This window comes from Melozone crissalis, unplaced genomic scaffold, assembly GCF_028551555.1.
Source record: "Melozone crissalis strain CALT ecotype California unplaced genomic scaffold, PUWL_Pcris_2 ptg000064l_1, whole genome shotgun sequence".
Classification (NCBI taxonomy): domain Eukaryota; kingdom Metazoa; phylum Chordata; class Aves; order Passeriformes; family Passerellidae; genus Melozone; species Melozone crissalis.
The window spans coordinates 986389-1013301 of NW_026535842.1; the positions used below are offsets into that span (position 1 = coordinate 986389).

At 50.1% G+C, this 26913-nt stretch overlaps 1 protein-coding gene across 1 annotated transcript; it reads left to right on the top strand.

The window, feature by feature from the left end:
- The first annotated feature begins 2431 nt into the window (after window positions 1-2431).
- LOC128945412 (tetraspanin-15-like) lies at window positions 2432-23504 on the top strand. The gene is made up of 8 exons (XM_054289163.1): window positions 2432-2559; window positions 4758-4943; window positions 9093-9167; window positions 10461-10556; window positions 12568-12681; window positions 14264-14317; window positions 14887-15003; window positions 22860-23504. The coding sequence occupies exons 1-8, from the start codon at window positions 2479-2481 to the stop codon at window positions 23502-23504; spliced, it is 1368 nt and encodes a 455-aa protein (XP_054145138.1). The 5' UTR covers window positions 2432-2478.
- The last annotated feature ends 3409 nt before the right edge of the window (window positions 23505-26913 follow it).

Sequence of the window (26913 nt, forward strand, 5' to 3'; positions counted from 1 at the left end):
CGCAGCCGCCGCTGCCGTTCCGAGGGGTGCAGATTCCTCCTCCGCCTTTCCAGGCACCCCCATCCCAAATTTCCCTCCCCCCATCCCCTCTCCCACCTTTTCCCCCCCAAATCTCCCCGGGCATTTTTGGGCCCCGACTCTAAAATCATTGGGAATTGGAAGATCCTGGTGACGGCAAAGCTCCGGGGTTTTATCGATGATTTTACCGATTATTGATTGGTTTTATTTTTATTTATCGCGAACCTTCTCAGCTCCCCCCAAAACGGGCTGGAAATTCCCTGTCCCTGAAATTCCCTCTCCGTGACATTCCCTCTCCCTGCAATTCCCTCTGCCTGAAATTTCTTCATATCCCTAATTAATTTAATTAATCTGAGATCCCTTCCCGCAGCCCGGGTTCGTATCCAGGGATCTGAGCTCCGCTGCTGCCAGATCCATCCCGGCGCTGCCGCTCGCTCCAGCCGGGAATCGTGCCAGGAATTCTGCGGGAATGCTGCTCCTCCCTCGGGATGCGCCGCCGCTTTTCCCGCTGTGGCCGGGGATGATCCCAAACCCCGGGATTTTGGGCAGAGGAGCCGCTCCCAGGTAAATCCCGCAGGAATTGGGGCCGGGAGGAGCCGCTGGAATTCCTCGCTCCCACAGCGATCCCGGGGTTTATTCCAGGCGGGAATTAATAAATGGCAGAGCTGGGAATGCAGGAATGGGAGCTGGGAATGTGGGAATGGGAACTGGGAATGAGAACTGGGAATGGGAACTGGGAATGTGGGAATGGGAACTGGGAATGTGGGAATGGGAGCAGGGAATGGGAATGTGGGAATGGGAACTGGGAATGTGGGAATGGGAACTGGGAATGGGAGCCAGGAATGGGAACTGGGAATGCAGGAATGGGAGCTGGGAATGGGAACTGGGAATGTGGGAATGGGAACTGGGAATGTGGGAATGGGAACTGGGAATGGGAGCCAGGAATGGGAACTGGGAATGCAGGAATGGGAGCTGGGAATGGGAACTGGGAATGTGGGAATGGGAGCCAGGAATGGGAACTGAGAATGTGGGAATGGGAACTGGGAATGTGGGAATGGGAGCTGGGAATGGGAATCGGGAATGGGAGCTGGGATGTGCTGGAGTTTGTGAAGAAGAGGAGAGAGCCCAAAATTCCTGGAAAAATCTGGAATTCCCAAGTGGGAATCACATCCTGGACAAGGATGTGACTCCTTCCTGAGCAAGGGGACCCCAAACCCCCAAATCCCAGAGGAAAATCCATCCTCATCCTATCGGGAATTTCCCATCCTGGGAGGTTCCAGCTCCTCCACCGAGGGTTGGATCCCAAAATCTGGGATTGAGGAGCACCAGGAGCAGCTCCAGGCTCTCCCAAACCCCTGGAATTGATCCCATTGATCAGGGCCTCCCTTTAATTGGGGTCCCCCTTTATTGGGATCTCCCCTTTTTTGGGGTCTCCCAAATTCCCTCCAAACCCCTCAGTCCCGCCGGGCTCAGCTCTTTGGGAAAGAACTTTCCAGATTTTGGGAAGTGAAGTTTTCACTCTGGGTTGTTCAAAGTGAAGGTGGAAAAAATAATAAATTTGAGGTGTATCCAAAAAAATAGAAAAATAAAATTTGAGTGGGATCTAAAAATCCAAAATTAAAGGCAAATTAAAAAAAAAAAAAATCAAAATCCAAGGGGCTGAAAAGGATGAAAAACTGAGGAGATCTAAAGGGTCAAAATTGGGGACCAAAAAAGTAAAATTCGAGGTAAGTAAAAAAAATTTTTATCAAAATCCAAGGGGCTGGGAAGGATCAAAAACTGAGGGGATAAAAAAAAAAAAAAAGGAAAAAAAAAGAAAAAAAGAAAAGAAAAAAATCAAAATCCCAGGGAATAAAAAGCTGAAAATCCTTGGGAACCCAAAGCAATTCCAGGTCCCTGCGTGGCTGCAGCAGCCTCGGCAGCGCAGGCGGTTCCTCCTCATTTTCTCCCGGGATTATTTATTTATCCCTGCTGGAAAATCCCTTCCCAGGCGCTCCTTCCCGCAGCCTCCAAAGGGTTAACGCGGCCGCGCTCGGCCCTGCGGGCGGAAACGGCCCCGGGTTCGAATCGCCCGCAGGAACCGCGGGAGCAGCCGGGGGTTCCCGATCCCCTCTGGAGGTTCCCGATCCCCGCCGGGGGTTCCCGATCCCCTCCGGAGGTTCCCGATCCCCGCCGGGGGTTCCCGATCCCCGCCGGGGGTTCCCGATCCCCTCTGGAGGTTCCCGATCCCCGCCGGGGGTTCCCGATCCCCGCCGGAGGTTCCCGATCCCCGCCGGGGGTTCCCGATCCCCGCCGGGGGTTCCCGATCCCCTCCGGGGGTTCCCGATCCCCTCTGGAGGTTCCCGATCCCCGCCGGGGGTTCCCGATCCCCTCCGGAGGTTCCCGATCCCCTCCGGGGGTTCCCGATCCCCGCGGGGGGTTCCCGATCCCCGCCGGGATCGCGGCCGGGACGAGCCGGGCATGGGCCGGACCTGCCGCGAGTCCAATTTTTATTACTACAGCATCAAATTCGCGCTCTCCGCCTACGCCACGCTCTTCTCGGTACGTTCTTTCCCCTTTTTTCCCCATTTTCTCCCCGTTTTGCCCATTTTCCCCCATATTTCCCCCCATTTTCCCCCAAATTTTCCCCCATTTTCTTCCCGTTTTCCCCCATTTTTTCCCCATTTTTTCCCTATTTTCCCCCATTTTTTTCCCCATTATTTCCCCATTTTTCCTCCCATTTTCCCCCCATTTTTCCCCATTTTCCCCTGTTTCCCAGCGTTTCTCCACGTTTTTCCCAACCAAAATTGTCTTTCCCAGCCCCTTTCGCTTTTCCGCGTCTCAATATCCCCTTCCCAGACCCCAAATCCTTCAGGAAAACCCGCGGTGCCTCCAAACCCCTTGGACCACCCCAAGCAATTTAGGGCGATTTTGGGCTCCAAACGTGGCGATTTTGGGGTGAACCCGCGGGTTTTGGGGTTTTCTCCCACCTCATCCTCCCCCGTGATTCCTTTGTGGCCACGAGTCCCGTTTGGAGCAGAAAAAAACTAAAAAATTCAAAATTTTCACCCCCCAGGTGCCCCCTGCAAACCTCGAGGGGGTTTCAGCCGCGTTTTTGCCGGGAAAATCCCAAATAAATTTAAATAAATTGAATTTTAGGCGGTTTTGAAACCCTGGACTCTGCTCGGGGCGGGATTTCCCCGCACCTGGGAGCTGCAAACACCTGCGGGAGGAAGGGAGGGGAAAACCGGGAATTCCGCCCTTTTGGGGTCTCTTTTTGGGGTTTATTTTGGGTAATTCCGACTTTATTTCCAAATATTTCCTCCCCAGGGTTAAATAACCTCGGGTGGGGCCGATTTTTCAGGTGTGAGCACAGAAATTCCTCTGCAGGTGCCCGGAAATGGTTTTAATTCCGGTTTTTATTGATTTTTGACACATGAATGAGCTCAGCCATGGCCAAAAATCACCAAAATTTGGGGTTTTTTGGGATTATCCCCCAGATTTTCCAGGCTCTGCCATCTCCGAGGGGCCAGAGCTCTGTGACATTCCCAGAAACCCCAAAAATTCCGGGTTTCTCCCACGTTTCTGGCTCAGGGTGGAGTTTTGGGTGGGATTTGTGCAATATTCCAAACAAATCTGGGGCAAATCCCAATATTTGGGTACCTAAGGAGCCAATCCCACCCAGTTTGGGGTTTCCCAGAGGTTTTTGGGGTGCTGAAGGAATTGTGGGGTTTTCCTCCCAATTCCACTCTGGGAATCGTGGATGAACCCTGGGACAATTCCCGGATTTTTGGGGGAATTTTGGGAGAGCTCCATGGGAAATCCACCAACGAGGGGCTCGGATTGGTCCAAAAAACGGGAAAACAACCCCAAAAAATGGGAAAACAACCCCAAAAATCCCCATTTTGGACGGTTTAACCCCTCCCACCTCCATCCCTGAGATGATCCCAGACAGGAATTCTGCTCCAGGGAATCCGGAGCCTTTCAGCCTGACCTAATTCCGGCCTCATTTGCATAATTACAGCCCAATTAATTGCTGGACAATTTCTTTTCCCGCAAAACGGAGAGCGGGTGTTTGAACTGACCCCGATAATCCTGAAAACCCCAAAAATTCCTAAATTTCACGGGTTCAGAGTCACCACCATGGTTTGAGGATCCCAAGGAGGGAATTCCATGGATTCAGAGTCCAAACCATGTCTGAGGAGTCTTTCTTGAAGAATTCCATGGATCCAGAGTTATTGCCAGGGTCTGGGGTCCTGGGGAGGGAATTCCATGGATCTGAAAACCCTAAAAACCTCCAAAACCCCTGGAAATCCCAAAACCCCCCAAAAAACCCTAAAAACCCTGGAACCCCGAAAACCCCTAAAAACTCTGGAAAACCCTAAAAACCCCGAAAACCCCTAAAAACCCTGAAAACCCCTAAAAACCCCAAAAACCCTGGAAATCTCAAAACCCCCAAAAATCCTGAAAACCCCCAAAACCCTGGAAATCCCAAGATCCCTATAAACCCTGAAAAACCCTGAAAATCCCAAAACCCCTAAGAACCCCATAAATCCCGGAATAATTCCCGAATTTCCCCCGCAGCTGCTGGGGCTGCTGCCGCTGGCGCTGGGCGCGGAGGCGGAGCGGCAGCGGCACCGCACGCTCGAGGGGATTTTCCTAAAAACCCCAAAAACCCTGGAAATCCCAAAACCCCTGGAAACCCCAAAACCCCCCCTAAATCCCATAAATCCCGGACTAATTCCCAGTTTCCCCCGCAGCTGCTGGGGCTGCTGCTGCTGGCGCTGGGCGCGTACGCGGAGGCGGAGCGGCAGCGGCACCGCACGCTCGAGGGCGTTTTCCTGGCGCCGGCCGTGCTGCTGCTGCTGCTGGGCTCCTGCGTGTTCCTCGTGTCCTTCGTGGGCATGGTGGGCAGCCTGCGCGACAACCGCGCCCTGCTCCGCACGGTGAGCGCCGGCCGCGGAATTCTGGGGATTTGGGGTTATCTGCGCCAGTCTGGGGTCACATCCGTGGAATTCCATGGATGGCGGGGTCATCTCTATGGAATCCCGTGGGCCCGGTGTCATCTCCATGGATTTGGGGTCGTCGCCATGGATCCGGGGTCGTCTCGATGGAATTCCATGGATTATGGGTCCTCTCCATGGATCCGGGGGCACATCCATGGAATTCCATGGATTTGGGGTCATCTCCATGGATCCGGGGGTACATCCATGGAATTCCATGGATCTGGGGTCATCTCCATGGATCCAGGGTCATCTCAATGGAATTCCATGGATTTGGGGTCATCTCCATGGATCTGGGGGTACATCCATGGAATTCCATGGATCTGGGGTCATCTCCATGGATTCCAGGGTCATCTCCATGGTTTGGGAATTCCATGGATTTGGGGTCATTTCCATGGATGCAGGGTCATCTCCATGAAACTGGGGTCACATCTGTGGAATTCCAGGGATCGCGGGATGATCTCCATGGATCCAGCGTCGTCTCCATGGATCCGGGGTCACATCTGCGGAATTCCATGGATTCCGGGGTCATCTCCATGGAATTTCATGGATCTGGGGTCATCTCCATGGCTTGGGAATTCCATGGATTCCGCGGTCATCTCCATGGATCTGGGGTCATCTCCCTGGACTTGAGGTCATCTCCATGGAATGACCTCAAGCCCATGGATCTGGGGTCATCCCGATGGAATTTCATGGATCCGGGGTCACCTCCATGGATCCGGGATCATCTCCATGGCTTGGGAATTCCATGGATTTGGGGTCATCTCCATGGATCCGGGGGCACATCCATGGAATTCCATGGATTTTGGGGTCATCTCCCAGGAATTCCATGGATCCAGGGTCATCTCTATGGACTTTGGGGTCATCTCCATGGAATTCCATGGATGTGGGGCCATCTCCTTGGATCCGGGGTCACATCCATGGAATTCCATGGGTCTGGGGTCATCTCGATGGAATTCCATGGATCCAGGGTCATCTCCATGGATCCGGGGTCATCTCCATGCAATTCCATGGATTCCAGGGTCATCTCCATGGATCCGGGGGCATCTCCATGCAATTCAATGGATTCTGGGTCACCTTCATGGATCCGGGGTCATCTCCATGGAATTCCATGGGTCTGGGGTCATCTCCATGGAATTCCATGGATTGTGGGGTCATCTCTATGGATTCTGGGGTTATCTCCGTGGCCATCTCCCTGGTTTGGGAACTCCATGGATCCCGGGGTCATGTGCATGGTCATGTGCATGGAATTCCATGGATTTGGGGTCATCTTCATGGAATTCCATGGATCCAGGGTGGTCTCCATGGAATTCCATGGATCTGGGGTCATCTCCATGGATCTGGGGTCATCTCTATGGTTTAGGAATTCCATAGAGGGAATTCCATGGATTTGGGGTCATCTCCATGGTTTGAGGATCCATGGAGGGAATTCCACAGTGTTTTCCCTCTCGATGTCCATCCTGGGGTGCGAATTCCCAAGAAAATAGAATTCCCAAGGAACACCAAATTCCCAGAAAAAGCCAATTCCCAGGAAAATCCAATTCCCAGAAAATCCAATTCCCAGAAAATCCAATTCCCAGGAAAATCCAATTCCCAGCAGCGCCTCCCCCTCCATGCCCAAACCCTCCCGGATTTGTGGGCCGGGAATTGCCGAGGGCAGGAAGGAGCAATCAGAGCCCTCGTGGGATGGGAATTGTCCCTCCCAGGAGAATTCCCAGAACAAAAGCAAATCAGGGAGAGAGGCCCTGGAGGAGCTCTTGGAGCCGAGCTGGGCCTGGCAGCTGCAGCTTTGGGGTTTTTTATGGAAAAACGGGGAAATTGTGTTTAAAAGGATCCAGATTTGTGTTTTAAATGGTCTGGGGTTGTCTTTAAAGGGACTCAGAATTTGTCCTTAAAAGGATCAGGATTTGGATTTAAAAGGATCTGGGATTTATGTTTTAAAGGATCTGGGATTTGGATTTAAAAGGATCTGGGATTTGTGTTTTAAAGGATCTGGGATCATCTTTAAAAGGATCTGGGACTGGATTTAAAAGGATCCAGGTCCATGTTTAAAAGGATCAGGATTTGTGTCTAAAAAGATCTGGGATGGTGTTTAAAGCTGGGTTGTGTTTTAGAGGATTTGGGAATCTTGTTTAAAAGGATCCAGGGTGGTGTTTAAAACTGGATTCATGTTTAAACCTGGATTTGGGTTCCAAGGATCTGGGATTGGTGTTTAAACCCGGATTTGGGTTTTAAAGGATCTGGGATTGGTGTTCCAAAGGAGCTGGGCTGGTTTCTCCCCTGGTTTCTCCCTGGGGCTGTGCAATTCCCGCTGGAATTTGGCTGATTTGTGCCTGCTCTGTGCAATTCCCGCTGGAATTTGGCTGATTTGTGCCTGCTCTGTGCAATTCCCAATGGAATTTGGCTGATTTGTGCCTGCTCTGTGCAATTCCCGCTGGAATTTGGCTGATTTGTGCCCGATCTGTGCAATTCCCACCGGAATTTGGCTGATTTGTGCCTGCTCTGTGCAATTCCCGCCGGAATTTGGCTGATTTGTGCCCGATCTGTGCAATTCCCGCTGGAATTTGGCTGATTTGTGCCCGATCTGTGCAATTCCCGCTGGAATTTGGCTGATTTGTGCCCGCTCGGGTGCAGCTGACAGCTCCATCCATCTCCCACCTCCACAGCATCCACTGGGAACACCCCGGTCCCAACGGCCCCAAATGCCCGGGATCGATGGCCTGGAAACCCCAACCCCAACCCACGGGATTTGGGCTCCGGAGGGACAGAAATTAAACCCAAATCTGCCCCGGAGGGACAGGAATTCACCCCAAATCTGCCCCGGAGGGACAGGAATTCACCCCAAATCTGCCCCAGAGGGACAGGAATTCACCCCAAATCTGCCCCGGAGGGACAGGAATTCACCCCAAATCTGCCCGGAGGGACAGGATTAAAGCACCCAAATTGGGTGTCCTGGGGCTGGAACGTCCGGGTCTGGGGATAATTGAGGAGGAACCGAAGCTCGGAGGTCGTTAAGGGAGGGAAGGAGCAGCTCCCAGAGGGATCCCTCAGCTCCCGAGGCTGCTGCGGGAATTGGGATTGATGAGCTCGTTAGCGGCCCGCGTTAATTGAATCGGAATTGAGCGGCTCTGCCTGACTCAGCATGCGGGGCCGGAGGGAGATTTCCTCGGGAAGTTCCTCCAAGAAATCCGGAATTTGTTTGGAGCTTTGTGCTGGAGGAGACCCTCGGGCTCCTTCCCGATCCCTTCCCGACCCTTCCTGATCCTTCCCAATCCTTCCTAATATTTCCTGTTCCCTTCCTTTTCCCTTCCCAATCCTTTCCTGGTCCTTCCAATCCCTTCTCAACCCTTCCTGATACTTCCTAATCTTTCCTATTCTCTTCCCAATCTCCCTTCCCAATCCCTTCCTGATCCTTCTTAATATTTCCCGTTCCCTTCCCAATCCCCTTCCTGATTCTTTCCCAGTCCCTTCCTGATTCCTTCTCAATTTTCCCGATCCTTCCCAATCTCCCTTCCCAATCCCTTCCTGATCCTTCCTTATCCTCCCTAATATTTCCTGTTCCCTTCCTTTTCCCTTCCCAATCATTCCTGATCCTTCCCAATCTCCTTCCTGGTCCTTCCTGATCCTTCCCAATCCCCTTCCTGATCCTTCCTAATATTTCCTGTTCTCTTCCTGTTCCCTTCCCAATCATTCCTGATCCCTTCCCAGTCCCTTCTTGACCCTTCCTGATTCCTTCTCAATCCCTTCCCAATCCCTTCCTGGTCCTTCCTAATATTTCCCATCCCCTTCCTGATCCATTCCCATTCCCTTCCCATTCCCTTCCTAGTTCCTTCCCAATTTTTCCTGATTCCTTCCCAGTCTTTCCTGATCCTTCCCAATCTTTCCTGATCCTTCCCAATCCTTCCTGACTCCTTCCCAGTCCCTTCCCGATCCTTCCCGATCCCCTCTCTGGGATGGACGGTGACACACGGGGACACCAAGGTGGAATTTCCGCCAGAATCCCAGAAAATCGGAATTCCGGTGGTGAATTCCTCATTTCTGGGTGTCCCATCGGGGTCAGACCTGGGACCATCCGTCCTCTCCTCCCGCAGTTTCTTCTGGGTGCTGCTGCTGATCTTCCTGACGGAGCTGCTGCTGATCCTGGTGGAGATCATCTTCGAGAGCAAGGTGGGACACGGACACGGACACGGCCGGGAATCCCGGGAATTCCATCGGCGTTCCCGAAAATGGAGCGGTCATCCCAGAAATGGGGTGGTCATTCCTAAAAATTCCATTGTCATACCAAAAATGGAATGGTTATCCCCAAAAATGGGATGGTTATCCCCCAAATGGAATGGTTATTCTAAAAATGGGATGGTCATCCCATAAATGGGATGGTTATTCCCAGAAATGGTATGGTTATTCCCGAAAATTCCATGTCATCCCAAAAATGGGATGGTCATTCCCAGAAATGGGATGGTCATTCCCAAAAATGGGATGGTCATTCCCAAAAATGGAATGGTTATTCCCGAAAATTCCATTGTTATCCCAAAAATTGAATCATTATTCCCAAAAATTCCATTGTCATTCCCAAGAAACAGAATGTTTATTCCCAAAAATTGAATGGTTATTCCCAAAAATTCCATTGTCATACCCAAAAACGGAATGGTCATCCCCTAAACGGGATGGTCATTCCCAATAAATGGAACTTTTTTATTCTTGACCATGGAATTGTCATTCCTGAAAACAGGATGGTCATTCCCAAAAATGGGATGGTTATTCCCAAAAATTGAATAAATATTCCCAAAATTGAATAATTATTCCCAAAAGTTCCATTGTAATTCCCAAAAAACCAGAATGGTCATTCCAAAAAAACCAGAATGGTCATTCCAAAAATGGGATGGTTATTCCCAAAAATTCCATTGTTATTCCCAAAAAAACCAGAATGGTTATTCCCAAAAATTCCATTGCTATTCCCAAAAATGGAACGGTCATTCCCAAAAATTGAATTTTTATTCCTGACCATGGAATTGTCACTCCCAAAACTGGAATTGCAGCTCCTCGAGATGGAACTCTGGGATGCAGCAGGAGTTTTAAAGTTAAATTAATTTTAAATCAATTTTAATTAATCGGGATGATATCAAAAGTGAATTAAAGGCCAGATAAGGGGGGAATTGTGGGAAGCACAAATCCCCCTCTGGAACAAGGGATCTTCATCAAACCCCAATCCCAGAATTAATTGGATTTCAGGTGAAATCAGCCATATGCAAATCAGCTTTGTTGATATGCAAATGAGCAAAAATCAGGCAGATAAAAATTCCTTGGGTTGGATGAGGCAGGAACGGATCCAGACAGCTCCAAAATTGTGGATTTTATCCCAAAAAATCACCCTGGGATGGGTAAATCCCTGCTCTGGTGTGGAAAACGTGGAATTTTGTGTTTTCCATGGATTTTCCCAACTTTTGTGTTTCTCCATCCCAGATGAACGAGGTTTTCCACTCCAACATCCAGGAGGGAATCCGGCACTACTACGACGACCTGGACTTCAAAAATATCCTGGATTTTGTGCAGGAAAAGGTTTGGGTGGGAAAAGGGGAAATTTCCCAAGGAATTCTCAACCCCATGCCCCATTTCCCCTGGATTTTCAGGATTTTTCACTGAAATTCCCTGAATTTTCAGGGTTTTCCCCTGGATTTTCCCCCTGGATTTTCCCCCTGGATTTTCAGGATTTTCCCCCTGGATTTTCAAGATTTTGCCCCTGGATTTTCCCCTGGATTTCCCTGAAATTCCCTGGATTTTCAGGATTTTTCCCCATGGATTTTCAGGATTTCCCCCCTGCATTTTCAGTGTTTTCCCCTGGATTTTCAGGTTTTTCCTTGGAAAATGGGAGCAGAGGGAAAAACCTCTCCCAAAATCTTCTCCTGGATTATTTTAGTGCTTAAAAAATGAGAATATCCAGCCCAGGCTCATTTTTATTCCATGGAGGATTTGGGGTGACTTTGATTGGAATTTTTTTATCTTTGCTGCAGGAAACAAAGAGATTTTTTTTTTTTTATTTGAATTTTTTCCCTTTGTAGCTGCAGGATTTGATCCCAATTTATCCTGACAGGAAGAGAAATCCCTGAGGGGCTGCTGGGGATTTTGTGGGGTGGCTGAGAGCCCCCAGATCCATCCCTGCCTGGGGAAAAAGGGATTTGTCACCTGGAATTAAAGTGTGGAAATGGGGATGGCTCTGAGCCCCTCTGAAACGGGGATAAATGGGAAAAATTCCCTTTTTTTAACCCTTCAACTTCCCTGGGAGCAGGGAAAATTGGGAAGGGGAATGGGATTGGAATTCTGGGATGGTTTGGGGTGGATGGGATCCCAAAATTCCTCTTTTTCCATGGGTAAGAAACCCTTCCCCTATCCCAGGTTTTTCCAGCCCCGGCCTTGGACATTTCCAAAGGATCCAAAATTCCCTGGGAATTCCATCATCCCAATTAATTATGATCCCAATTAAGGATCTCCCATTATCCCTGAATCCATTTCCTGTTCTCCCAGGGCTGATCCCAAACCCCTTTTCCAGGATTTTTAAGGAATTTCCAGGGCTGGGAAATTCCCTGGGAATTCCATCCCAACCATCCCAGGGAGGGATTTCCTCCCAAAATCCCAACCCCAAATCCCTTTGGAGCGGGAATCCCTCCCCATTTCCCCTGGAATTTTGGGGTTTCCCAGCTCTTTGTTTTCCCTGTGTTTTTCCTGCAGTTTCCCCTGGAATTTTGGGGTTTTTCAGCTCTGTGTTTTTCTTGTGTTTTTCCTGTGTTTTCCCTGTAATTTTGAGGTTCCCAGCTGTTTGTTTTTCCTGTGTTTTTCCTGTGTTTTCCCTGCAGTTTTCCCTGGAATTTTGGGATTCCCAGCTCTGTGTTTTCCCTGTGTTTTTCCTGCAGTTTTCCCTGGAATTTTGGGATTCCCAGCTCTGTGTTTTTCCTGTGTTTTCCCTGCAGTTTTCCCTGGAATTTTGGGATTCCCAGCTCTGTGTTTTTCCTGTGTTTTCCCTGCAGTTTTCCTGCTGTGGAGGGGATGAATTCCAGGACTGGGAGGTGAACCAGTACCTGGAATTTTGGGGTTCCCAGCTCTGTTTTTCCTGTGTTTTTGCTGTGTTTTTCTGCAGTTTCCTCTGGAATTTTGGGGTTCCGAGCTCTTTGTTTTCCCTGTGTTTTCCCTGCAGTTTTCCCTGTGTTTTCCCTGGAATTTTGGGGTTTCCAGCTCTGTGTTTTCCCTGTGATTTTCCTGCAGTTTTCCCTGCAGTTTTCCTGCAGTTTCCCTGTGTTTTCCCTGCAGTTTTCCCGCAGTTTTCCCGCAGTTTTCCTGCAGTTTCCCTGTGTTTCCCCTGCAGTTTTCCTGCAGTTTCCCTGTGTTTTCCCTGTGTTTTCCCTGCAGTTTTCCCGCAGTTTCCCTGTGTTTTCCCTGCAGTTTTCCCTGTGTTTTCCCTGGAATTTTTGGGGTTTCCAGCTCTGTGTTTTCCCTGTGGTTTCCCTGTGTTTTCCCTGCAGTTTTCCCGCAGTTTTCCCGCAGTTTTCCTGCAGTTTTTGCTGTGTTTTCCCTGCAGTTTTCCTGCTGTGGAGGGGATGAATTCCGGGACTGGGAGGTGAACCAGTACCACCGGTGCAACGGCAGCGGGGCCCTGGCCTGCGGGGTGCCCCACTCGTGCTGCGTCCGAGGGGTGAGTGGGAAACGGCCCAAAATCCCTGGGGAAATGTCCCAGAAATCCAGGGAAAAAAATCCCAGAATTTCTGGGGAAATATCCCAGAAATCCAGGGAAAATATCCCATATTTCCAGGGAAAAAAATCTCAAAATTCCTGGGGGAAATCCCCTCTGCCCCACTCCTGCTGCGTCAGAGGGGTGAGTGGGAAATGGCCCGAAATTCCTGGGGAAATATCCCAGAAATCCAGGGAAAAAAAATCCCAAAAATTCCGGGGCAAAAAATACCAGAATTCCTGGGAAAATATCCCAAAATTTCTGGGAGAATTATCCAGAAATCCCAGGGGAAAAAAACTCCAAAATTCCAGGGAAAAAATCCCAAAATTCCAGAGAAAAATCCCAAAATTCCAGGGACAATATCCCAGAATTCCATGGAGAAAATATCCCAGAATTCCAGGGATAAAAAACCCCAAAATTCCAGGAGAAAAATCCCAGAATTCCATGGAGAAAATATCCCAGAATTCCAGGGGAAAAATCCCATCATTCCTGGGGGAAATCCCAAAATTCCTGAGAAGTCCCCTCTGCCCCACTCCTGCTGCATCAGTGGGGTGAGCAGGGAAGTCCCAGAATTCCTGGGAAAAATCCCAAAATTCCAGAGAAAAACACCCCAAAATTCCAGGGAAAAATCCCAAAATTCCCAGGAAATCCCCTCCAAAATTTTGCTAAAAATTTCTTTCCGCCAACCCCAAAATTTTGCTAAAAATGAATTTCATCCATCCCTGCTCCAGGATTCCATCCCAGGACGAAACCTCAGGATCATGAAAACCCCAAATACCCCAAAGCAGGGCCAGGAAAGTTTGGGATAAATCCCAAAAAGGCAGCGAGGAGAATTCCTCATCAATCCCTCATTGTTCTTAATGGAGAAACAGGGAAATGTGAAGGGGTTTAATTAGGCTGATATGCAGATGAGATGCAGATTTGAGCTGCTCTCTAATCAAGGCCTTGATTGAGGCTCCTGGAGATGGAATTCCTGCAGGGAGCTTTTTTGGGGTGTTTTTGGGATAATTTGGTAAAAATAAAACCTGGGCAGGGGGAAGGGAGAGGGGAAAATTCCCTTAATCCAGAGGGGGAGAAATTGGGGAGGATTTTTGGGAATGCTGGAAGTGGGCTTGGAGCAGCCTTGGGATTTGGGGATTTTGGGATTTTGGGATTTTGGGATTTAGGGCCCCTTCCCACCCAAACCACTCCAGGATTGCCTGAGCTGGGTCTGGAGGGTGAATCCATGGAATCTCCAGGAACCCTGGAATGGTTTGGGTTGGGATTTGCCCTCAGCCCCAGGGACACCCCAAATTCCGAGGGGCCCCTCCAGAATTCCCAATTTCCTTTGGATTTCTGGTGATTTCCCCAGGATAACCCCTCCCCTTTATCCCGGGTTAACCCCTCCCCTTTATCCCAGGTTAACCCCGCCCCTATCCTGGGTTAACCCCGCCCCTATCCCGGGTTAACCCCGCCCCTATCCTGGGGGGGGGGTATAGCCCCGCCCCTATCCCGGGTTAGCCCCGCCCCTATCCCGGGTTAACCCTTCCCGTGCCGTTCCCCGCAGGCTCCCGGAGCAGTTGTGAACACCCTGTGCGGGTACCGCGCCCTGGACAAGGAGGTGAATTTTGGAATTTTTGGGAATTTTCTGCTCCTTTTTCCCCCCAAATCCCAAAAATCAAATTCCCCTTCCCCAGCCGCTCCCAGCTCCGTTTTGGGGCTTTTCCCGGGAATTTTGGGGCACTTTTGGCGCTCTGGGATTCTCACCTGGGAGTGGCCTCAGCCCTTCCCAGCGGGAGAGGGATCCAGGGATCCCTAAGTGCAGAAATGTGGGAATTCCTGGTGGCAGAATTCCCTGCAGAAATGTGAACATTCCTGGCAGGATTCCCTGCAGAATTCTCTGCAGAAATGTGGGAATTCCTGGCAGAAATGTGGGAATTCCTTACAGGAATTCCTTACAGGAATTCCCAGCTCGGGCAGGCCCCAGCTGAGGGAACGCTCCAGGATCTCTCAGAGCCCCAAAGTTGGGATTTGTTCCCACCTCAGCTCCTTTGGAAGCCCAAGAACAAAAACCCCTCCCCTGGGGTGGTGATTTGGGTCCAGATCCCCCAACCTGAGCCAAAATTCCCGGGAAAGCCGCGGATAAATCCCAGAATTCCGGGAATTTGTGATCCCATCTCCTCTCGGCAGCGCCTGGAGCTGCTGGGCACCATCCACGTGCGGGGCTGCATCCACGCCGTGGGGCTCTGGCTCAAGGACAACTTCCAGGCCACGCTGGCCATCGTCTGCTCCCTGCTGCTGCCTCAGGTACGCCTCAAACCCCAAATCCACAAATCCCCAAAGCCCCAAAGCCCCACTGCAACTCCCAAATCCCATCTGCAGTTCCCCAAGCCCGGCTGCAATTCCCAAATTCCCACCTGCAGTTCCGAAATTCCCAAATTCCAGCTGCAATTCCCCAATCCCGCCTGCAATTCCCCAATCCCGGCTGCGATTCTCAAATCCCTGCTCCAGTTCCACAATCCCAGCTCCAATTCCCAAATCCCAGCTGCAATTCCCAAATCCCAGCTGCAATTCCCAATTTCCACCTGCAATTCCCAAATTCTCACTGCAATTCCCCAATCCCAGCTGCAATTCCCAAATTCCCAGCTGCAATTCCCAAATCCCTGTTGGAATTCCCAGACTCCCAAATTCCCAAATTCTCGGCTGCAATCTTCAAATCCCACCTGCAATTCCCAAATTCCTGCTCCAATTCCCCAATCCCAGCTGCAATTCCCAAATTCCCACTGCAATTCCCAAATTCCCACTGCAGTTCCCAAATCCCAGCTGCAGTTCCTGGGATCAGGGCTGACCCCGCAGTTTTGGGGTTCCCAGCACTGAGGGTTCGGCTCCTTTCCCTGCTGGATGTGGGGAAAAATCCTTTGGGATCCCAAAAAATCCTTTGGTGGGGCAGGAAAAGTCATCCCGAGTCCATTAACAGCGGGCTGCTAATTAGGAATGCTAATGAGGAATGCTAATGGGGAATGCTAATGGGGAATGCTAATGGGGAGAAATCCACGGGAATGGAGCCCTGATGGGTCTGGAGTGGTGCCGTTAATGGGGAGTGCTGGGGGGAAAAATTGGGAATGCTGATGGAGCTGGAGAGGTGGGGGCAAAAATCCCTGGAATGCTGGGGGACAAATCCCTGGAATGCTGGGGGACAATCCCCGGAATGCTGGGGACAAATCCCTGGAATGCTGGGGGACAATCCCCGGAATGCTGGGGGACAATCCCTGGAATGCTGGGGACAAATCCCTGGAATGCTGGGGGACAATCCCCGGAATGCTGGGGGACAATCCCTGGAATGCTGGGGGACAATCCCCGGAATGCTGGGGGACAATCCCTGGAATGCTGCTGGGATCCAGCACCGAGCAGGAGCTGCTCCTGCAGCTTGGGGAGAATCCAGGATCCCCCAAATCCAGGAGCATCCCGGCCCTTTTAAAGGGAAAACCCCGATCCCATGGGAGAGGTTTTGTTCATTTCCCCTCCACTGGGAGCCAGGCACAAACTCTGCCTCCATCCATCCATCCATCCATCCATCATCCATCCATCCATCATCCATCCATCCATCCATCCATCCATCATCCATCCATCCATCCATCCATCCATCCATCCATCCGTCCATCCATCCATCCATCCATCATCCATCATCCATCCATCCATCCATCATCCATCCATCCATCCATCATCCATCCATCCATCCATCCATCCGTCCATCCATCATCCATCCATCCATCCATCCATCCATCCATCATCCATCCATCCATCCATCCATCCATCATCCATCCATCCATCCATCATCCATCCATCCATCCATCCATCCGTCCATCCATCATCCATCATCCATCCATCCATCCATCCATCCATCATCCATCCATCCATCATCCATCCATCCATCCATCATCCATCCATCCATCCATCCATCCATCCATCATCCATCCATCCATCCATCCATCCATCCGTCCATCCATCATCCATCCATCATCCATCCATCCATCCATCATCCATCCATCCATCCATCATCCATCCATCATCCATCATCCATCATCCATCCATCCATCATCCATCCATCCATCCATCCGTCCATCCATCATCCATCCATCATCCATCCATCCATCCATCCATCATCCATCCATCCATCCATCATCCATCCATCATCCATCATCCATCATCCATCCATCCATCATCCATCCATCCATCCATCTATCCATCATCCATCCATCATCCATCCATCATCCATCCATCATCCATCATCCATCCATCATCCATCCATCCATCCATCCATCATCCATCCATCCATCCATCATCCATCCATCCATCATCCATCTATCATCCATCCATCCATCCATCCATCCATCCATCATCCATCCATCCATCATCCATCCATCATCCATCCATCCATCCATCCATCCATCCATCATCCATCCATCCATCATCCATCCATCCATCCATCCATCATCCATCCATCCATCCATCATCCATCCATCATCCATCCATCCATCCATCCATCCATCATCCATCCATCATCCATCCATCCATCCATCCATCCATCCATCATCCATCCATCCATCATCCATCCATCCATCCATCCATCATCCATCCATCCATCCATCATCCATCCATCATCCATCCATCCATCCATCATCCATCCATCCATCCATCCATCCATCCATCCATCCATCTCTCCATCCATCCATCCATCCATCCATCCATCCATCATCCATCCATCCATCCATCCATCCATCCATCCATCTCTCCATCCATCCATCCATCCATCCATCCATCCATCATCCATCCATCCATCCATCCATCCATCATCCATCCATCCATCCATCATCCATCCATCCATCCATCCATCCATCCATCCATGGATCCATCCATCCATCCATCCATCCATCCATCCATCATCCATCCATCCATCCATCATCCATCCATCATCCATCCATCCATCCATCCATCCATCATCCATCCATCCATCATCCATCCATCCATCCATCCATCATCCATCCATCCATCCATCATCCATCCATCATCCATCCATCCATCCATCATCCATCCATCCATCCATCCATCCATCCATCCATCCATCTCTCCATCCATCCATCCATCCATCCATCCATCCATCATCCATCCATCCATCCATCCATCCATCCATCCATCTCTCCATCCATCCATCCATCCATCCATCCATCCATCCATCATCCATCCATCCATCCATCCATCCATCATCCATCCATCATCCATCCATCCATCCATCCATCCATCCATCCATCCATCATCCATCCATCCATCCGTCCATCCATCCATCATCCATCCATCCATCCATCCATCCATCATCCATCCATCATCCATCCATCCATCCATCCATCCATCCATCCATCCATCCATCATCCATCCATCCATCATCCATCCATCCATCATCCATCCATCATCCATCATCCATCCATCCATCATCCATCCATCCATCATCCATCCATCCATCATCCATCCATCCATCCATCCATCCATCCATCCATCCATCCATCATCCATCCATCCATCATCCATCCATCATCCATCCATCATCCATCCATCCATCCATCCATCCATCCATCATCCATCCATCATCCATCCATCATCCATCCATCCATCCATCCATCATCCATCCATCCATCCATCCATCATCCATCCATCCATCATCCATCCATCATCCATCCATCATCCATCCATCATCCATCCATCCATCCATCCATCCATCCATCATCCATCCATCATCCATCCATCCATCCATCCATCCATCATCCATCCATCCATCCATCATCCATCCATCATCCATCATCCATCATCCATCCATCCATCATCCATCCATCCATCATCCATCCATCATCCATCCATCCATCATCCATCCATCATCCATCCATCCATCCATCATCCATCCATCATCCATCCATCCATCCATCCATCCATCCATCCATCATCCATCCATCCATCATCCATCCATCCATCATCCATCCATCCATCCATCCATCCATCCATCATCCATCCATCCATCCATCTATCCATCATCCATCCATCATCCATCCATCATCCATCCATCCATCCATCCATCATCCATCCATCCATCCATCCATCCATCATCCATCCATCATCCATCCATCATCCATCCATCCATCCATCCATCCATCCATCCATCCATCCGTCCATCCATCATCCATCCATCATCCATCCATCCATCCATCCATCCATCATCCATCATCCATCATCCATCCATCCATCATCCATCCATCCATCCATCTATCCATCATCCATCCATCATCCATCCATCATCCATCCATCATCCATCATCCATCCATCATCCATCCATCCATCCATCCATCATCCATCCATCCATCCATCATCCATCCATCCATCATCCATCCATCCATCCATCATCCATCCATCATCCATCCATCCATCCATCCATCCATCCATCCATCCATCATCCATCCATCCATCATCCATCCATCCATCCATCCATCATCCATCCATCCATCTCTCCATCCATCCATCATCCATCCATCCATCCATCCATCATCCATCCATCCATCCATCATCCATCATCCATCATCCATCCATCCATCCATCCATCCATCATCCATCATCCATCCATCCATCCATCCATCCATCATCCATCCATCATCCATCCATCCCTGTGAGTTATTGTCCGTCTGTCCGTCCCTCCCTCCCCGCAGTGCCGGAGATGGACGAGCCCATTCCGTGGAAATCGCGGAATTTTCCCCGCCGGGCGTTTTCCATCTCGGGCTGACAGGGACGGAGAACACTCAGCGTTTCCTGGGAAGATTAATTTGGGATTTGTTCCTTCTCCAGCCTCCCCCGGGCTCCGGGGGGAGGGAAAAGGGAACCAGTGGGGGGGTTTGGGATTTTTCCATCCGAGCGCTGCAGAAATCCCAATGTAGGGAATGGAAAGCCAAAAAAGGAGGGGGGAAAAAACCCAGTTTGGGTTTTGTAAACTCTGGGGAAGTTCAGCATTCCAGGATCCAGCCAGAACTGGGGAATGTTCCCAAATTGCCATGGAAAAGGGATTTTAATGTTTTTTTATGGAATCCCATAAACTCCTGGGATTTATGGATTTTTTATGGATTCCCATAAACTCCTGGGATTTATGGATTTTTTATGGATTCCCATAAGCTCCCAGGTTTTATGGATTCCCAAAGCTTCTGGGATTTATGGATTTTTATGGATTCCCAAAGCTCCTGGGATTTCTGGTTTTTTTTAGGGATACCCATAAACTCCTGGGATTTATGGATTACCAAAGCTTTTGGGATTTATGGATTTTTTATGGATTTCCAAAGCTCCTGGGATTTATGGATTTCTTATAGATTCCCATAAATCCCATAACTCTTGGGATTTCTGGATTTTTTTTAGGGATTCCCATAAGCTCTTGGGATTTCTGGATTTTTTATGGATTCCCATAAGCTCCCAGGTTTTATGGATTCCCGAAGCTTTTGGGATTTATGGATTTTTTTATGGATTCCCAAAGCTCCTGGGATTTCTTTACCCCCTGGATAAACACAAAATCCTTTCCCGTGGATTTTCCCCCCTTGGGCACTCAAACCCCAGCCTGGGGAAGCTGAAATTCCATCCAGGAAGAACAGGCGCACCCCTCAATCCCAAACCCCGCAATTCCAGGATCCCAATCCCAGATAAAATTCCATTTTCAGGTTTTCCAGCCCAGCCCTGCCCCGCCGCGCTCCCGTTTCCCCGCGGTGCCGTGAGCGCGGAGCCGATATTGGATCCATCCATAACCCTGACAGCAGCGGGGCCTCGGGATCGGGATCGGGATCGGGATCGGGAACGGGAGCGGGGCCATGGCGCAGAGCAGGGGCGGGAGAGGGGGTTGGGATGGTGGCTGGGGGGTTGGATTGTTTTATTTCCTTTTATTGCCCGTTTTCTTTGAGATTCGGGATTTTAGATGGCTTCATTCCCTTTTATTCCCCATTTTCTCTGGGATTTGGGATCCTGACTGAAGCCTTTGGATGGTTTTATTCCCTTTTATTCCCCATTTTCTCTGGGATTTGGGATCCTGACTAAAGCCTTTGGATGGTTTTATTCCCTTTTATTCCCCATTTTCTCTGGGATTTGGGATCCTGACTGAAGCCTTTGCGTGGTTTTATTCCCTTTTATTCACCATTTTCCTTGGGATTTGGGATCTTGGATGGCTTTATTCCCTTTTATTTTATTCTCTTTCATTTTATTCCCTTTTATTCCCCATTTGCTCTGGGATTTGGGGTTATGACTGAGGGGTTTGGATCATTTTATTCCCTTTTATTCTCCATTTTCTCTGGGATTTGGGATCTTGGATGGTTTTATTTGCTTTTATTCCCCATTTTCTCTGGGATTTAGGATCTTGGATGGTTTTATTCCCCATTTTCTCAGGGATTTGGGATCCTGACTGAAGCCTTTGGATGGTTTTATTCCCTTCCAGAGTTCCCCATTTTCTTTGGGATTTGGGATCTTGGATGGCTTTATTCCCTTTTATTTTATTCCCTTTTATTCCCCCATTTTCTCAGGGATTCATGATCCTGACTGAAGCCTTTGGATGGTTTTCTTCCGTTCCAAAATTCCCCATTTTCTTTGGGAGTTGGGATCTGGTTTGGATGCTTTTATTTCCTTCCAGAGTTCCCATTTTCTCTGGAATTCAGGATCCTGGCTAAAGCCTTTCAATGGTTTTGTTCCCTTCCAGAATTCCCCCTTTTCTCTGGGATTTGGGATCCCCATTGAGGCCTTTGGATGGTTTTATTCCCTTCCAGAATTCCCCATTTTCCCTGGGATTTGGGATCCCCATTGAGGCCTTTGGATGGTTTTATTCCCTTCCAGAATTCCCCATTTTCCCTGGGATTTGGGATCCCCATTGAGGCCTTTGGATGGTTTTATTCCCTTCCAGAATTCCCCATTTTCCCTGGGATTTGGGATCCCCATTGAGGCCTTTGGATGGTTTTATTCCCATTTTTTCTGGGATTCCTCAGCAGAGGAGCAGGAGCCATCCCAGCCCCAGCCCCGGCTCTGTTTCCATGGAACTCACACACAAATCCTGCAAGGCAAAAATGCCAAATTTGCCCCAAATCCCCCATTTCCAAGGGTTTTTCTGGCTCTGGGGGATCGGGATTGGGATTTTAATGGGGGCTGGTGACAGTTCCATAATGGGAACGAGGCTGCAGCCGACACCCATGGAAATGGGATTGCAAAAACACCAAATTCCCAAGGGTTCCCTTGGGGTGGGGATCAGCACAATCCCAGTGTTAATTATCCCATTGTTAATTATCCCATTGTTAATTATCCCATTATTAATTATCCCATTATTATCCCCTTATCCCAGTGCTGTCCCTGACCCTTTTAGGATATCCCTGCCCCTTTTGGGGTCTCCCTGACCCTTTCAGGATATCCCTGATCCCATTAGGGGTCTCTCTGACGCCTTTGGGGTGTCCTTGACCCCTTTTAGGATATCCCTGCCCCTTTTGGGGTCTCCCTGACCCTTTTAGGACAGCCCTGCCCCCTTTTGGGATATCGCTCATCCTTTTAGGATATTCCTGTCCCCTTTAGGATATCCCTGACCCTTTTGGGGTGTCCCTGTCCCCTTTTAGGATATCCCTGACTCTTTTGGGGTGTCTCTGATCCTTTTAGGATATCCCTGACTCTTTTAGGATATCCTTATCCCCTTTTGGGGTCTCCCTGACCCTTTTAGGATATCCATGTCACCTTTAAGATATCCTTGACACTTTTAGGATATCCCTGACCCTTTTGGGGTCCCCCTGACCCTTTGGGGTGTCCTAGACCCCTTTTAGGATATTCCTGTCCCCTTTTAGGATATCCCTGACCCCTTTGCGGTCTCCCTGACCACGTTAGGATATCCCTGTCCCCTTTTAGGATATCCCTGTCCCTTTTGGGGTCTCCCTGTCCCTTTTGGGGTCTCCCTGTCCCTTTGAGAATATCCCTGACCACTTTAGGATATCTTTGTCCCCTTTAGGATATCCCTGACCCTTTTAGGATATCCCTGTCCCCTTTGGGGTCTCCTTGCCCCTTTTGGGACCCCTTTAGGACCTCCCTGCCCCTTTTGGGGTGTCCCTGACCCTTTGGGGTTTCTCTCCCCAGGTGCTGGGTCTGGCCATGGCCTGGCTGCACTGGCAGCAGCTGAACGAGCTCCGTTCCCGCTGGGATTCCGTGGATTCCCGGCCGGGCCCGGGCGCGGCCCCGCTGGATCTGAGCGGAGCCGGCTGCTGCTGGTGCCTGCCCCGGGACGGAGGATACGGGAACTACGGGAACACCGGGAACACCGGGAATAACGGGAATAACGGGAGCACCGGGAATAGTGGGGACACCGGGAACACGGAGAGCGCTGGGAGCACCGGGAGCTACAGGAGCACCGGGAACACCGGGAATAACGGGGACTATGGGAATAACGGGGACACTGGAGACACCGGGAATAACGGGAGTGACGGGGACAACGGGGACACTGGGAGTGCCAGGAGCATTGGGAATAACGGGAATGGCGGGAGCACCAGGAATAAGGGGAATGACTGGGACACCGGGAGCATCGGGAACAACGGGAATAACGGGAACAGCTGGAATGGCGGGGACACCGGGAGCATCGGGAACAACGGGAACAACGGGAATAACGGGAACAGCTGGAATGGCGGGGACACTGGGAGCATCAGGAATAACGGGAGCACCGGGAATGGCGGCTGGGAGGAGGGGGAGGAGTTGGATGAAGGAGCCGCCTTCCTCCGCAAAGTGTGAGGAGCACTCGGACTCATAGCAGAGCAAGGAAAAAATGGGATTTTTCCTCTCAGGTCCCAAATTTTCTTTGCAAAAAAATGGGATTTTTTCCTCTCAGGTCATGGGTTTTCTTTGGGGAAATTGGGGAAAATGTGGGGTTTTTTTATTCTCAGGTCCTGTTGGGAAAAGTGTGAAAAAATGGGATTTTTCCTCTCAGGTTCTGGATTTTCCCTTTGGGCAAACTAGGATGAAATGGGATGGGATTGATTGATGTTCCCATAAAAGGCTGCAGGGAGCAGGGCCGACCGTGAAATCATGGGGTGGAAGGGAAAACGTGGAGTTGGGAACAATTCCAGGGGAAATCCTGACCCCAAACCTGGGAGGGATCCCTTGGTGGCTGAGCTCGGCTCTCCAGGGGATTTGGGATCATCTCAGTGCTGGATTTGGGATCATCCCACTGAGGGAATTTGGGATCATCCCAGTGCTGTATTTGGGATCATCCCATGGAAAGGGGTTTGGGATCATCCCTGTTCTGTATTTGGGATCATCCCATGGATGGGGATTTGGGATCATCCCAGTGCTGGATTTGGGATCACCCCACTGAGGGAATTTGGGATCATCCCAGTGCTGGATTTGGGATCATCCCATGGAAAGGGGTTTGGGATCATCTCAGTGCTGGATTTGGCATCATCCCTGTGCTGTATTTGGGATCACCCCACTGAGGGGCTTTGGGATCATCCCATGGATGGGGTTTGGGATCATCCCACAGCTGGAGCTCCCTGCCATTCCCTAAACTCCAGAGCAGTTCCCTCCCGAATCCCCCAAACCCCACAGAAATAAATCCCCCAAACCCCCCAGACCCAAACCCCGCAGCCTGGGCTGGATTCCCCCCATCCCAGCGATCCCACACGGAATCCCCATCCCCGTGTGGGGCCGATCCCGTGGGTTCCCCCCTTCCCCTTCCCCTCCCCCGGAGCTCCCGTGATGCTCCGGCCGCCATCGATCCATCGGCATCGGCATCGCTGGGATGCTGCAAGGGCAGCTCTGACTCCTGCCAGTCCCGACTGCCCTGACCCCACAGCCCGATCCCAAAGCTGTCCCTGGGGAGCCTCAGGTGAGTTTGGGAAATTGGGAAATTGGAAATTGGTTTTTTGGGATTTCATGGGATCGGGGCTGGCGCTTTGGGGTCGCTGGCAGAGCAGCAGTGACTCCCATCAATCCCACTTTTCCCTGACCCCACAACCCAATCCCAAATAACTCTTTTTGGGGAGCTTCTGATGGGTTTGGAAGGGGAAATTGGGAAATTGGTTTTTTGGGTTTCATAGGATCAGGGCTGGCGCTTTGGGGTCGCTGGCAGAGCAGCAGTGACTCCTGGCAATCCCACATTTCCCTGACCCCACAGCCCCATCCCAAATCTCTCTTTGGGGAGCTCCAGGTCAGTTTGGAAGGGGAAATCTCCTTTTTCGGGAAATCTTTTTGGGTTTCATAGGATCAGGGCTGGTGCTTTGGGGTCGCTGGAAGAGCAGCTGTGACTCCCATCAATCCCACTTTTCCCTGACCCCACAACCCAATCCCAAATCTCTCTCTGGGGAGCTCCAGGTGAGTTTGGAAGGGGAAATCTCCCTTTTGGGGAAATCTCCTTTTTTGGGGAAATCTCCCTTTTGGGGAAATCTCCTTTTGGGGTTTCACAGGATCGGGGGCAGCGCTGGGTTTGGCTTTCCCTGCCCGGATTTCCCTGGAATTCCAGTTGGGTTTTCCAGCTCCAATTCCTGCTCCTGGCTGGGTTTTGGGGATTTAGGGGGGAAATCTCTGTGGGAAAAATCCCAGCTTGTCCGAGCCCGGGATCGATCGGAGCCTCCATTTAACCGTGCCTAACAAAGCCTGGCTTTACCCGGGGGCTCTCTGTGCTCCCAGCTCATCCAGATCCCCAAAAATCCCATTTTATCCCAGAATGATCCCAGTTTAAAGGGTTTGAACCCCAATCCATCTCACTGGAACCTCAACCTGCCGGGATTTCCCGGGGTTTGGGATTTTTTATTTTTTAAAAGATCATTTTTAGAGTAAAGATATTCCTAGGGGTGTTTTCCTGCTTTTTCTGCTTTTCCAGCTTCCCAAAATCTTCAGGTTCACCCCAGAATGTTTTTGGGAAGCCAAAGCTCGATGTTGTCCCTAAAACTGCCCAGTTTGGGTTGCCCTCCTGAGGGAAAACCCTGAATTTGTTTCCCTTAAATGAAATCAATCCTGCCAAAAGCATCGGATTGACGGAAAAAATCCCAAATCTTGGAAATTTAATTTAAATCTCAGCTGGGATGGGACTGGATCTGGACTGGGATAAACTGGATTTGAGTTGGATTGGGGTAACCTGGATTTAATTTGGACTGGTATTAACTGGATTTGAGCTGGACTGGAATAAACTGGATTTAATTTGGACTGGGATAAACTGGATTTGAACTGGTTTGGGACAAACTGGATTTAATTTGGACTGGGATTAACTGGATTTGAGCTGGACTGGAATAAACTGGATTTAATTTGGACTGGGATAAATTGGATTTTCTCAGGTAAAAGGGAATATCCCCACTGGGATAAACTGGATTTAAATTAGATTGGGGTAAACCAGACTTGAGTTGGACTGGGACAAACTGGATTTAATTTGGACTGGGATAACCTGGATTTAAATTGGACTGGGATAAATTTGATTTAATTTGGACTGGGGTAAACTGGATTTAATTTGGACTGGGATAAATTTGGTTTAATTTGGACTGGGATAAATTTGATTTAATTTGGACTGGGATAAACAGGATTTAATTTGGACTGGGACAAAGTGGATTTAATTTGGACTGGGACAAACTGGATTTTCCCAGGTAAAAGGGTCAGGAATTCCCTCCCTGCCAGCCCCAGCACCCCGGCCGTTCCCATTTTTGAGGTTTTGGCCGGATTTGGGGTTTTTGTCCCCGAAAGAGCTGGAACCTGCGGGAATCGCCCTCCGAGTGACTTTGGGAGCATCGACCGGGCGGGAATGGAAACAACCGGGGCAGCCGAGTGTGAAAGGCAATCGCTGGGGCTCGGCTAATTAGGGAGCCGTTAATTAACTCAGCAGCAGCGTCCGGGCAGGCGCCGCCGGGATCAAAGGGGAAACGGCTGGGAGTGGAAAGGAAAGGTGGGATCAGGGCTGGGAAAGGGAAATTTGGGGTGGGAAAGCCCTTTGGGATGCGTGGGGTCACCCCAGAATAATGGAAATTATTATGGGGAAATTCCAGGGAAATGTGGAATCAGAAATGGGGAAAATCTCTCTGGGATGTGTGGGGTCACCCTGGAATTCTGAGAAATTTCAGGGAAATGTGGGATCAGGAATGGATAAAATCGTTTTGGGATGTGTGGGGTCACCCCAGAGTTCCTGGAGATTCCAGGGAAATGTGGGATCAGGAATGGG